We start from the raw sequence: 14,166 nt of genomic DNA, 5'->3' as shown, positions 1-14,166 counted from the left end.
TCCAATATTATGATAGGCATATCTGAAATTACCTTGCGGCGATGACGGATCTACGCTTTTAAATAAAGAATGGAAAGTTTTGCAACTGTCCGTAAGACAGTAGATATGATCTGGCTTGACTTGGAAATATTCCAATCTTATTAGGGATACCGCGTTCGGAAATCTCTACAAATCCTAGCTGCCGTAAATGTCACAGATGGAATGATTGAAGACGTTTTTATCTGAACATAGAATGAAGAATATCCTGAAATCTGGAGAAGCTCAGTTCTCTCGTAAAGCCAGCCGTTGAACCTTGAATTTAGCAATACTTCGGTTCCCTCAAGATTTTCAGAATATGGAAATATTTTTACAGCGTCTGTTTATTGGAACATTTTTTCCTTATTTATTGAACAAAAGGGTCGAGGTCACATGCTCGTTTAATAATTGCGTAGCTTTGTAAATTGCAAACAGGAACGTGTTAATGTGTGCTATTAAATTACGATTATTTTCAGACGTGTTACATTTGAGACTATTAAAACTTCATATGAATTGAAGCATTTCCCCTATTTTCGTTTCACTTTGAATTAACAGGAAATAATTGTATTTTTTTGTAATCTAAGAGAATACTAATTTCTTGATAAATACTTCGCATTTGCTAAGTTCATGCTTTACTTCTAAATTTTAAAATAAAATGATGAGAAAGATTTTGCTTTGCTGAAAGGTACTACCTACGTATATACGATACAAGTAAGTACAAATAACATAAAAGGCTCCTTGACTTAATAGTGTAAGGTTTCGGATTGAATATAAAACCTTTGTGAACAGTAAAACGCCTTAGACATTATATTAAGGTACTCACTGATATGTTAAATTCATTGTTTACAGTGTTTATAGGCGTTAAGTGTAATTACTTTGTGCTTGAGAAAATTTTACGATATGAACATATGTTCCGATGGCTACATAAATTAATTCAATTTCATGGTATAGGATTTTACGACGTTTATTACGTAAACGACGTATTTTGTTTACGTGTTTCATGAGTTGTTCCTAGTTTAATTTAAGAACATGCAGATTATTTTGTCTTTCGTATGTAAGTATAAAAAACATGAATTAATTAATTTAAACTTAATTAAATCATATTGAAAATTTCAGTGGGCATCCTCAGTATTTTGGGTTCAAACGGTAAGAAGATGAAAATTGTAATAGACACAGATGACATCATGAAACTTTTCGAAGGGGTACTGAGTTCAAACACGATAAAAAACTTTGCGCAACAACTCATTGAAAGAGATGTAGCGAGACGTTCGGGCTATAAGAACCCTTATCACCCAGAAGATGACTTAGTGAACACGTTTGATACTACTGATTTGGTAAAACGAAAGGTTTCCAACGATCTCCGAACAGAAAAAAAAGATAGAACGATTTCCACAACTCAAGCAGATTCTTTAGAAAAACAAAACGATGATTATTTCTTAAATAATGAAGTCTTAAGTGATGATGTGCTGACAGAAAATGAAATGCCAGTAAACTACACAGATCTTAAGACAAACAAAACAGGTATTAATTCAAAAATGTTTTCCACTTCAAAGAAACAAGTAACGACTCGGAAACCTGTTAATGTGATCGAATTTATTTCGAATAGAGTGTCAAACAGGACAGATGGCAATCAGACGCATCAGGATGATAGACAAAATTACAAGCCTAGACAAACCAGATTTATGTTGGTAGGTAGAACATAACGAAATAAAAGTAAATACCTTCGTAATAATTTTATAACATTGTACGTAGGTAAATATGTGTACTTACTATCAATCAAGCTCCTATTTTTGGTATAATTTTTTATTCTAAATTTGACGAGATAGGTACCTTTTACTTTACTAACAATAAAATCTATTGCAGAATATTTATTATATTTATTATTTTACCAATAAATCGTGTACCTACCGTACTTTACATTCAAAACAGACCGGTAATGTTAGTTTAACCCTAGGATAATGTTTATCACATAAATGGTGCTATTAGAGGTCCCTATTGAACCCATAAACGTTTAGTACATAAAATAAATTGTTCAATAAGGTGTAAACGACTCCCCGAGTTTGTTAGAAGATATTTTTCTATAGTATACTTACACAATGTATGGTATTCATTTCGATATTATCGGAATGTATGTATGTACTAACGCGATTTGGATTTGCGGTACGATACTTGCCGAATCATCATCCTCCGAGCCTTTTCCCAATCATGTTGGGGTCGGCTTCCAGTCTAACCGGATTCAGCTGAGTACCAGTGCTTTACAAGAAGCAACTGCCTATCTGACCTCCTCAACCCAGTTACCCGGGCAACCCGATACCCCTTACGACTGCCAAGGATGTTCAATGACAGCCGGGACCTACAGTTTAACGTAGTATACTTACACAATGTATGGTATTCATTTCGATATTATCGGAATGTATGTATGTACTAACGCGATTTGGATTTGCGGTACGATACTTGCCGAATGAGAATTATTAATTACGTCAGTCTAGAAATGTACTGTAAATTTTAGTGCAGAACTGAATTAATTTTAGATTATTGGTAGCGTGTGGTGGCTTGGTTCATTATTAAATTATCATTAGGTAAATCTGTATACATGTAAATCTGTATTAAACTTACCAAACTAGAGTGTCTTTTGTGTAATATTGTAAATGATAATAAGGTATACTAAGGATCCCACCTACTTACGTACTTAGGTACCTAACAACAGCTACATATTAGAAACCGCAAGAAAATACTTCCTTATTTGAATGTGCATTATTTACACCACTATCCATTATTAGAACACTCTGCCATTTCCATGAATATTTTCTATATATCTCGCTCAAAATAATGTCATAGCGAATGAAAAAGTTTGTAACAAACTCATTTCATTTTGAGCAACGTCAGTGCAATAAATTAAAATTAAAACAATGGAACTATTTTATAGCACCTCCAAACTTGCTCTATTCATTCCCAGTTTTTATACGAAGTGTAATTTAAATCTTTCGGAACGGATTATTGCAGCTATGCGATATTTAAAGCTATTACAGGTTTTTAGATCATAAAGTAGAAACTATTATATGACTAGTTTTGTAGACATAACCTATAGGTACACATTTGAACACTCAAGTACGTTGTGTGTGTGCTTGTGTGTGAGTTATATATAGGGTATAAATACACTACTACACGAATTAGACAAATAGAACTCTACTTAACAGCATTTGTCTTAGGCATGTGACTTATGGATTTGGTCAGAAATAGTCAAGATTCTTAATAAATTGGACGAATAAATACACAAAATAAATTGTCATTGTCCTCAACATTTGTACCTAAATAAATTAAGAGAAGACAACGAGGCTTTTAATCTCAGACCATATCAAAGTTGTCAGGGACAACTGCTCGGCCTACCTTTTATTTATTTAATTTGTATTGTAACAAGTATCTTACCCTTCGATAATAGAACGATAGATAGCTCTGTGATTTATATGAATAAAAATATCCAAAATGAAATATACAAGATTATATAAAATGACTTACTTAAACTGGATACATTTTCACTAAGTAGAATACAAGGACTTGTAAGAGTACTACAAGTCGTATTTAATGTTGTTGGAATATACGCATGATGTACGTATAATACCTCCTTTACAAATATCCAAGATTATATAAAGCATACCTACTTCAATCATTCGTCAAACATTCAATCATTCAATGTTCACTTTAATCGTACGTTCTTACATTCGAAATATAACAGTCGTTCAGGATACATGTGTTTTCTTTGTCTCACCTGCACCCATATCCAACAGGTTATGGGCCCAGGCCGTTTTCTGTAGTTAAAAGTAATACAACAAAATTTTAAATTCAGTGAAAGAGTGTAAATTAAAATTGCATTAACAATGAACAAAATATCACATCTTATGACGGTGTTATTTCTGCGTTGCTAGGTGATGAGCAACTCAATATGGTTTCTGTGAAGACTACGCCTACTCGAACATGAATTGTATAATAATAATGAGACCCACACTCAAAATAAAAATAATTAGAGCTCTCGCTGTGGCGGCATATTGGGCTGACAAAGTGTAGTCTCACTATAAGACATGTCATCGACACGAAAGAAGAAGAATAAAAATAATTTCAACCAGGAAATTCAATGCATATAATATCAAAAATGTATTGTGATCATTGCGGACGTCGGAATAATTTCAAAAAGGACTGCCGTTACTTAAAGGGACTGCAGCAAAATAAATCAATGGGTGAACTTCAAAAGTCTGCCAATAACATTGAATACTGCAACAATGACCAGGGCGGTTTCGTTTTTATGATTTCATAATGTAAATTGTCTGCTAATTATGTAGAAAATAGCTAATACTGTTTATTTTCTTTTAGATTCTGGTGTGACAGATCATGATGACATATCATATTGACAAATCAAAAAAAAAATAATAATAATAAAATTAAAAGATTGACAATGTAAAAAGGTTTTAACCTCGTACGTCGAATTATCCACACCATTGAAGATCGGTGTTGCTAGGAAAGGAGTTTCAATCCTGGAGTTTGGTAAAGGGTAAATCGAGGTAACAACATAAATTCAAGGATCAATTGATGACGTTTTATATTCACCGGAGGTACGTTATAATATGCCAAAAGACTGGTATGTCGGTAAATTTTTCAACATTTATGTTAAAAATAATAAATGTTTTATGACAGCTGAGAACATCAATCGATAATGTTTTTAGTATTACTTTTAAACAGTAATAATTCTCTGAGTAATTTAAATTTAGTTGAAGAGAATAACCAAGACTGTGTAAAAGAGTATAAATAATACGGCATAGTACTCACTTAAATAAACAGAAAAATTTTATGTTCAAATATGTAGTTGATGAAAATAATGTTTTTATTTGATAATTTGGTAATGCTGATGAATTATTTGAACCTTGCATACTTGGTAAAAACCATGTACTGTAGATAATAAGAACTATTTTGTTACTTTTATAGACAATTTTATACATTACAGTGTAATATTACACTGTTATATATATATTTGATGTATGCTAAGTCAGAAGTGCTGAAATGTTTTCAAGATTTTGTTGCTAAAAGTGAAAACTTATTTAACCATAAAGTAAACTAATTTATATTGCGATAGTGGGCGAGAATATCTTTCTAATGAATTTAAAGATTATTATTGTGTTTGTAAGGAATTACTTAGGTACTGTTTAACAGTATCGAATAGCCACAACAAAATGGTGTCGAGGAGCGTATGAATCGTACGTTAACCGAAATGGCTCGACCATTGGTTACAAATTTAGTTACAAATTGGTTAGAAATTATATAAAATATTCTGGGATGAAGCTATATTAATATACATATTTAACAAATAGACTACCCACAAAAGCGCTCGCCAATAATAAAACACCATACGAAACATGACACAATCAATACCGAAAATACGAAACCGAAAATAAGTCATTCAAGACATTTAAAATAATGATGATGATTCGGTTCAACATGTTCATGATAAAACTAAAGCCTCGAAATTTGACGAAAAGTCATTTAAAGCCATATTAGTTGGTTACGACCAAAATGGTTACAAACTATTTACCTAATACAGAAAATAACCAATTCCCTATTGCGAGGGATGTTGATTTGATGAAAGAAAGTGCTTGTGGCACTAATAACCGCGTAGACAAGCACTGCCACAATCATCTGTCCAAGATGCTCTGTGGCCAATGATGATGATGATTTGATGAGTTGTATTTCTATAATACCTGTTCAAATTCCCGCCTAAATTAACAAGCACGATAACGACGATAAATCGGCAAAGTTAATAGGCAACAAACAAGAACATAATCAATCCCCTGATAATAGCTCAGAAGCTGGACCTTCATCTAGCAAACTGAGACGTAATACAAATAATTCTCAAAGTACCCCAATAGATTATAAAAGGATTGATTACCCATATCCAACAAATGTTCTACATTGATCCGCGTAATTGTTTTCCAAATCTGAAAATAACCTTCATATCTTCAGACTTCGATTTTTATTTTAACACATCATGTTAAAATGTCGTCAACGTAGAATTAAGATCATTATTTATTGCCAATAAAATTATATTGACAAAGGCCATATTACAAATTCATTGAATAAACGATGAATGGAATATGTTAGCACTAAATATTACATAAAACGTAATTCTATTCAATTTTTATTTTTGTCCTCAACTGTGTGGTTCAAAGTAAACAAAAAAACGAACGAAAAGCGCAAATATTTCAGTTCCTCTGTATTTATTTTGCTTTCAGTTAGAAATAGACATAAAGTTCCAACAAGTGCCTTAATAAACATCGTGATAAATGCCACAGACAGGCAAAGAGATAGCCTGAAATTGTTTCACCTTTGTTTACGTAAATAAGTCTGTATCAAACCTTATTTTGTATGCAATGTGGGTGAAGTATTTTAAAGACCGAATTTGTTTAAAGAGGTTTTTCTATTGTCTTTGACTTAGCAACTTTATAATGGTGTGGTATAGCTTGATTATACTTACTTACTAATAGACAGTTTCTTCATTAAAAGTACAAGTAACGATCATATTTGTTTTTTCACGATTTTGTCTATTAGTTTTGCCTTGAAAAAACGAATTTGACCGTTACTTTTACTTTATGACATTACTTTGGCTTTTACTTTTGATGATGAAACTGGCTGTTAGACTAATACTTTATTAAAAGGATCTCAGACGAAGCATTACGCTGGTTCTCCGATGGTGCGCTTTCTTTATAAGTTCTCCCTCTAATTAATTTACATTCCTAAGGGAATACAGTTCGTTTCTTTAACACCCGTATTGTCCTTACTTAAGCAGCCAGTGAACTCATGCGGGCTAAATTGTTTTCAATTTGCCCTACGTGAATGTACTGCCGGCCCTAACGAGAGGAAAACGTGATAGGAAATATCGAGTGCAACGGTGATACTATGTCCATTTTGAGGCAATTTTTGAAATCGTTTTGGATTGAGATTGTCTTTGTTACATCAAAAAATAGGCTAACTGAATTTGTATTTTTATTTGCTTTGAAGTAAATCTTTAATTTTAATCAAATCTGTCGCTAAGCAAAAACAAAACCGACGTTTCAGTACTTAACATATGGAAATAAAATCACATTTCTACATTACCTTGTCATACCGTAGATTTTATAAAATATCAGAAACAGGCCTTAGGAGATAGTAGAATATTTTACGAATTTAATAAAGTTTCTTCATAAGTTTTAGATATCGGCCTTCATGAAAGTGATCCACATTATTCTGTATTGCTAGAAATGTTGGCCTCACCTACGTTTTCATGGCATTTATATTAGTTCGAAGACCTCGTACATGATGGCGTTTCGTAAATGAGGTTAGGTTTTATAGCGAAATATTTCCATAATGTTGCTAGTGGCTTTGTTTTTATTTTGTGCTCCCTAGTAATAGTATTCTGCAAATTTTTCTTTTCAGATAGAATTCTTGAGCTGAATACATTATTTTGGGCCACTCGAAAAAAAAACTTCTCTTTACATTCTCTTACCTATAACTCAGTTACGGGATCGTCAAACTACAGTTACGTACAGGGACCTACAGTGTATCCTGCCCTCCGAAGCACGGTCATAAGTGTCCAAGATATAGTTAGAAAGTACATACCTACAAAATTAGCATAGGAATATGATGTTAATGATAAGTTCCCTTTATCAAAACCAGGCTCAATTTATCACTTCGTACAGGAATTGTTCTGCAAACATGACATTTAAACAACCAAATAAATTGAAATCCTGACCCTATCGGAAAAATATTTAACTAGAAATAATTTCGACAGCTTTGGACGCAAATATTTGATGGTGTAAAATACGTTTTTTCCTTTTGATTTAAGCGTTGCAAATAATTGCTTAAGATTGTCAATATTTGTCCGATTTTCTTGTTGGCAGAAGATTGATAATGCGATAACTAAATAGGAGCACGTATTCTGTCTTGATTGTTTAATAATTGAAGTGGCAATGGGCTGGCCATATTGCTCGCAGAGCGGATGGCCGATGGGGTCGAAAAGTGCTGGAGTGGAGACCACGCACTAGCAAGCGCAGCGTAGGACGTCCACCAACAAGGTGGACGACCTTATCAAGGTCGCCGGAAGACGCTGGATGCAGGTCGCCTCCAATTACAGGTATCTGTGGAGATGTAAGGGGGGTGGCCTATGTTCAGCAGTGGACGAAAAATTGCAGAATTCATGTAAATGTCAGGCATGAATTTAAAAAAAGTTTCACCATACTAAAAGTTGTCGTTAGAGAAAAGTTATACGGTAAAAGTTACAAACGCAGTCTCTCGAAGTATTGTCAAAAAAAAGTATTTATTATTTCTTTCAAAGACGTTTTTATCAGATAAAAAGTCAGATACTTTTAAAGTCTTTTTGGGTGTAAACTGTTTTTCTTTTATAATAAGCTTAGCTAAAGCCTTAATAAACCCTAGATACCTCTTCAGATAGCGTGAATAACGTACTGACTTCGCTAAGAGGTTTTAAAAGGTTTCTTGACACTTGCATGAAGTTTTGCAACTTGTGAATTAAGAGAGAATATCACGTTGTCGTCTCAATCTGGATCAGATTTAACTTTGTGTGGGTGGTAGCAGGCCTCTTATAGAAACATACTTATTAAATACTAGCTGTTGCCCGCAACTTCGTCTGCGTGGGCAATATAGAATAGTCAAAATACTACTTATCCCGCAGGTGCATTCTTTCACGTGACAGTATAATTAGGATTAGCACTTAGCAGTCGCATAGATTCATTGATCAAGGTTGTGTTGTGGATGTGACCATTTATCTAAACAAAAGAAGTAAAGTTTGTGACGTTGTGAATATCTCTGGATCTAGTCAGCCAATTTGGAAAATTATTACGTATGGTGCGTAAGTAATTTTCACAGGAAACAGTTATAATCTATGTCTAAATGCTTTGAGTCTGACAAAGCTGTCATTTGTACATTTTCTGCAGCTGCTGCGACTAATCAGAAGCCAGAAAGTCTGTCAGTCTTACCATGGATATCGGCTTGTGTAGTTGACTGGATTGAAGATAGGTAGATAGGTAGTCATCATCATCATCTCAGCCATAGGACGTCCACTGCTGAACATAGGCCTCCCCCTTTGATCTCCACAGATACCTGTTGGAAGCGACCTGCATCCAGCGTCTTCCGGCGACCTTTATAAGGTCGTCTGTCCACCTCGTTGGTGGACGTCCTACGCTGCGCTTGCTAGTCCGTGGTCTCCACTCCAGCACTTTTCGGCCCCATCTGCCATCTGCTCTGCGAGCAATATGGCCTGCCCATTGCCACTTCAACTTGCTAATCCGGTGGGCTATATCGGTGACTTTGGTTCGTCTACGGATCTCCTCGTTTCGGATTCGATCACGTAGAGAAACTCCGAGCATAGCCCTCTCCATAGCTCGTTGAGCGACTTTGAGCTTTGAGATGAGGCCCATAGTGAGAGACCACGTTTCGGTGCCGTAAGTCATCACTGGTAACACACATTGGTTGAAGACTTTCGTCTTGAGGCACTGAGGTATGTCGGACGAAAAGACATTGCGTAGTTTCCCGAACGCTGCCCAGCCGAGTTGGATTCGGCGGTTGACCTCTTTCTCGAAGTTGGACCTACCTAATTGGACTACTTGTCCTAGGTAGATATATGAGTCAACAACTTCGAGTACCGAGCTTCCAACAGAGACTGGGGTGGGCTGAACATGGACATTTGACATAATTTTCGTCTTGTCCATGTTCATTTTCAGGCCCACCCGTTGTGAAACTCGGTCGAGGTCCTCGAGCATCATACTGAGTTCCTCCATCGACTTTGCCATGACTACGATGTCGTCGGCAAACCGAAGGTGAGTGATGTATTCGCCGTTGATGTTGATGCCAAGTCCTTGCCATTCCAGGAGCTTGAAGGCGTCTTCCATTGCGGCGGTAAACAGTTTCGGGGAGATAACGTCCCCCTGTCTTACGCCTCTTCTCAATGGAATCGGCTTCGTGCTATGCTCCTGTACTCGGACCGACATGGTGGCGTTATTATACAAACACTTCAACACCTCGATGTACCGATAGTCAATATGGCATCGCTGGAGTGACTCAAGTACCGCCCATGTTTCCACCGAATCGAAGGCTTTCTCATAGTCCACAAACGCTAAGCATAATGGCAAGTTATACTCCTCGGTCTTCTGTATAACTTGCCGCAGCGTATGGATGTGGTCTATGGTACTAAAGCCTCTTCGGAAACCGGCTTGTTCGGGAGGCTGGAAGTCATCAAGCCTGTGTTCGAGACGGTTCGTGATAACCCTTGAAAACAGCTTATAAACATGGCTTAGAAGTGTGATGGGTCTGTAGTTCTTCAATAGGCAGTTGTCACCTTTTTTGAAGAACAACACCACCCCACCCCTGCTCCATACTTCAGGCGTTTTGCCCTCGGACAGGACGGAGTTAAAGAGCTTCTGGAGGACTTTAAGTACCGGTGTTCCACCCGCTCTCAGAAGCTCTGAAGTGATTCCGTCCTCACCCGGCGCCTTGTTGTTCTTAAGCTGCTTCAGGGCCATCCTAATCTCGTACAGACTGATGTCCGGGATATCTTCGGTATAATGTCGGGACAGCTTGGCTCTTGGATCTCCTGCCAAGCTGTCGACGGACTTTGCGACCGAAGTGTATAACTGTCCATAGAACCTCTCGATCTCGCCTAAAACCTCTGCCTTGGTCGACGCTATGCTGCCATCCTCCCGTTTCAGCTTAGTCATCTGGCTTTGCCCAATAGACTTGTCCTTTGCGAACACTTTGGAGCCTTGGTTTCGCTGTATGGTCTCTTTAACACGATTCGTATTAAAGAGACGCAGATCGTGTCGCAAGGACTTGGATATTCGTCTATTGAGCTGCCTATATGACTTCGCGTCGTGAGAAGACTGCAACTGTAGCAAGCGTCGTTCAGCCATGAGGTTTAAGGTTTGGTCGGTCAGTTTATGAGGTCTATCTTTACGGCAGGGTCTAAAAAACTTAGACCCTACCGTGCGGACAGTTTCCACTAGCCCGTCGTTGATCTCGTCCACTGACACTAAGTTCTCGAGGCAAGCAAAGCGATTAGAGAGCTCGAGTTGAAAGCTTTCCGGGTTTTGAATATGGGACCGAGTAGGTCGGAGCGTAGACTTCATTAGACTGGACCTTTCAAGTTTAACATTGATATTCAGTGAGGCTCTTACGATTCGGTGATCGCTACCGGTTTTTACCCTGTTGATCACAGAGACATCACTGAATATCCGTTTCTTGTCGGTCATGAAGAAGTCTATCTCATTTCTCGTGAAACCATCGGGACTTAACCAGGTCCATTTCCTGTGAGGCGGCTTCTGGAAGAAAGAGTTCATCATAAAGAGTTCCTCTTTCTCCAGAAAGTCGGCCAGCCTCTGTCCCCTAGGGTTCCGTTGCCCATACCCAAATTGCCCCACTCTCAACTCATCACCGCTTTTCTTGCCCAACCTAGCGTTAAAGTCCCCCATAACAACAGTGAAGTGGGTTTTGGAACTATGCATGGCCCTACTTACGTCCTCATACATAGTCTCCACCTCATCATCGGAATGTGACGAGGTCGGTGCGTATACCTGAATGACCTTCAGCGAATATCTTTCGGATATTCTGAGTATTAGGTATATCACCCTGTTCGACACACTGTCGATGGTTATTATGTTGTTTACGAGGGACCTGTGAACGAGAAACCCGACACCACCTTGGGACTTTTGGTCGCCCTCCCGGTAGTAGAGCAAGTTACCAGACTTCAGGGTTACGGTGTCCTCTCCCTCTCTACGGACTTCGCATAACCCTATAATGTCCCAATGTAGCTTGCTCAACTCCTCTTCCAGCTCGCAGATCCTTTCGTCAGTCCTCAATGTGCGTATGTTGTGTGTTACCAGGGCCAGTCGTCGTGGGGGTGGGTAGCCGGATCTCTTCCGGAGATTCTTAGCACCCCCTGCTCCGCCGTTACCTTGACCGCTACCCACGCCAGGGATAGCGGAGCTGCCGGGGACTGGGGGCCTGGTTTCTGTGAATAACATTTGGGGGGTATTTGCCTTTAATCGCCACGCTTGGCAGGCGGGTTGGCGATCGCAGTGAGCATGTACAGTTCGCGGAGGGCGCTGCTGCCCGACCTCCGGTTTTCCCTTAGTCGCCTCTTACGACACCCAATAGCCACCACGATAGGTAGTCGCTCCAAGCAAAATATTGGTACTCAAACAGATTCGGTGACTGGAAGCCAACACCAACATAGTTGGGGAATAGCTGGATGGATGATAAAATGAGTCATCATCATCAGCAGGCGCATAGGGTAGGATAGTTTCACTACTGGGGAGAAACACTTGTATGACGGGGATTTTCTGTGCACTTACTCACTATGGTAAGGCTGACCCCACATTAGGCGTGCGCGATCCTCGGGCGTGTGAGTAGCGCGGGCGTCGCGAGCACGCTGCATGAACGTCGCGTTTTGCTGCCCTGCGGCATGTGTGAAGAGTGCAAGCGACGCGCTCGCGGCGAGCACGCGGCGCTCGAGTTGCGTTCTTACCCCTTCGCCTGCTATCCCCGCCGCCCGCTAAACGCCTTAGCAGTTAAACGTCAAGGAGAGCGGCGCGTGCGCGCCGCGAGCGCGCTGTAGGTAAATGCCGCAGGGCAGCAAAACGCGACGTTCATGCAGCGTGCTCGCGACGCCCGCGCTACTCACACGCCCGAGGATCGCGCACGCCTAATGTGGGGGAGGCCTAAGCCGGGACTCCACCGAAATGTTTGCATTAGTTCACGAATAGGCAAAATGTACGTATCTGTGAGAGACCACTTCATGTTTTGGTACTTGAAACCTGCAGTTTTGCCAAGATTTTCAAAATGTACGCTTGCAATATGTCATTTCTTGGTGGAGCCAGCAAATCGAAAGGAACATAAGTGTTGTATACTGTGCGTCACTACCGCACACCGGGAAAATTTCGCTCTTGCGGAGGACGTTTATATACCATATTTTGTGTCACCCAGGACGACAGTAAGTATCCACCGAAACGCTTTCAAAGATCTGATGAACGAACAAATCAGACCTGACTTGGTCACCTGGGGCCAATCAGAGCTCTATGAAGCGATCATATGCTTTGGCTCCTACTGTTATTGTGGTTTCTGAAAATTTATTCACCTCATTCAACGATGAATGTAATTCTGATGGTACTATTAAGAACACTTGCTTAGCGCAGAAGCTGACGTTGGCAGGTCGACTCTTTTGACTTCTCGAATAGGATACCATTGGTTTTTGTGCAATGCACACCTGCAATGCATGCTGGATTAGGATAGGATACAGGTGGATAGGATTTGCAACAGAGAACAATTCTGTCTTTGTGATTGAATGACATCAAACGTAGTTTTATATAAAAGGTGTTTTTTTAGACTTGGCTCGGGTCTTACTGAGACTGTTCGTAATCGTGACCAGTGTATTTGCGATCAGAAGTTGAAAGTAAGCATGTCTCTGGTATGCGACGCGCAATTTGTACGTTTTCAGACGCATAAAGCATTTTACGTGTGTATGGTATTAAATCGAGAAAGCTCCCATTTCTTATCTGCACTTTGTATCTGGGCTTGTTCTTAAAGCTACAGAATCCTACATTACCTACCTACCTCACGCTTAGCAGCGCTTGCGAGAGACAGATACTCCTTTCTTCTAGGATTAAGTTAACATATTTTGCATCAGAAAAAATAATGGAGGTCTACTTAATACTACTCACTCAAAGTAATTTGTTTTAAGGCCACCACATTAGTGGAAGATAAGCTAAACTATGTTTATGAAAAAATCCTGATATAAACTCCATCTGTAACTTTAAATGATAATTAATTGTTATACTAAAGTCATCATTTTTGACATAATATTCAAAAAATAATTTAGATGGCACCGTTTTAAATTTGGCTGAGAACTATTATTTTCCTTTCATCAAGGTAATAATTATAATTGGATTTTGATGTGGCTCGGCAAACTGACAAACACTATTAAAATGTCTATCGAAAAATTACACTACGTGTTAAAATATGGTGAATTACGGAAAATACACAACTCCATCTGTTGAAATAATAATCCTCTATAAAGAATGTATGGTAATTTATTGTCATTTACCACCTCGCTCCTTTGACAAA

General features: G+C 38.6%; 1 protein-coding gene across 1 annotated transcript; it reads left to right on the top strand.

Moving 5' to 3' along the window:
• The first annotated feature begins 1,044 nt into the window (after nucleotides 1–1,044).
• Nucleotides 1,045–1,718, top strand: LOC124634226. The gene is made up of 2 exons (XM_047169675.1): nucleotides 1,045–1,069; nucleotides 1,132–1,718. The coding sequence occupies exons 1-2, from the start codon at nucleotides 1,045–1,047 to the stop codon at nucleotides 1,716–1,718; spliced, it is 612 nt and encodes a 203-aa protein (XP_047025631.1).
• The last annotated feature ends 12,448 nt before the right edge of the window (nucleotides 1,719–14,166 follow it).

The sequence above is a fragment of the Helicoverpa zea genome, chromosome 11, assembly GCF_022581195.2.
Source record: "Helicoverpa zea isolate HzStark_Cry1AcR chromosome 11, ilHelZeax1.1, whole genome shotgun sequence".
Classification (NCBI taxonomy): domain Eukaryota; kingdom Metazoa; phylum Arthropoda; class Insecta; order Lepidoptera; family Noctuidae; genus Helicoverpa; species Helicoverpa zea.
Note: the sequence above shows the minus strand (reverse complement) of the source record. Positions and strands in the feature narration are given on the sequence as shown.

Bases quoted from the DNA above. Each gene is read 5' to 3' on its own strand.
- LOC124634226 (XM_047169675.1), top strand. From the start codon at position 1,045: ATGCAGATTATTTTGTCTTTCGTAT. The intron at 1,070-1,131 runs GTAAGTATAAAA...TGAAAATTTCAG, and splicing joins GATTATTTTGTCTTTCGTAT to TGGGCATCCTCAGTATTTTG.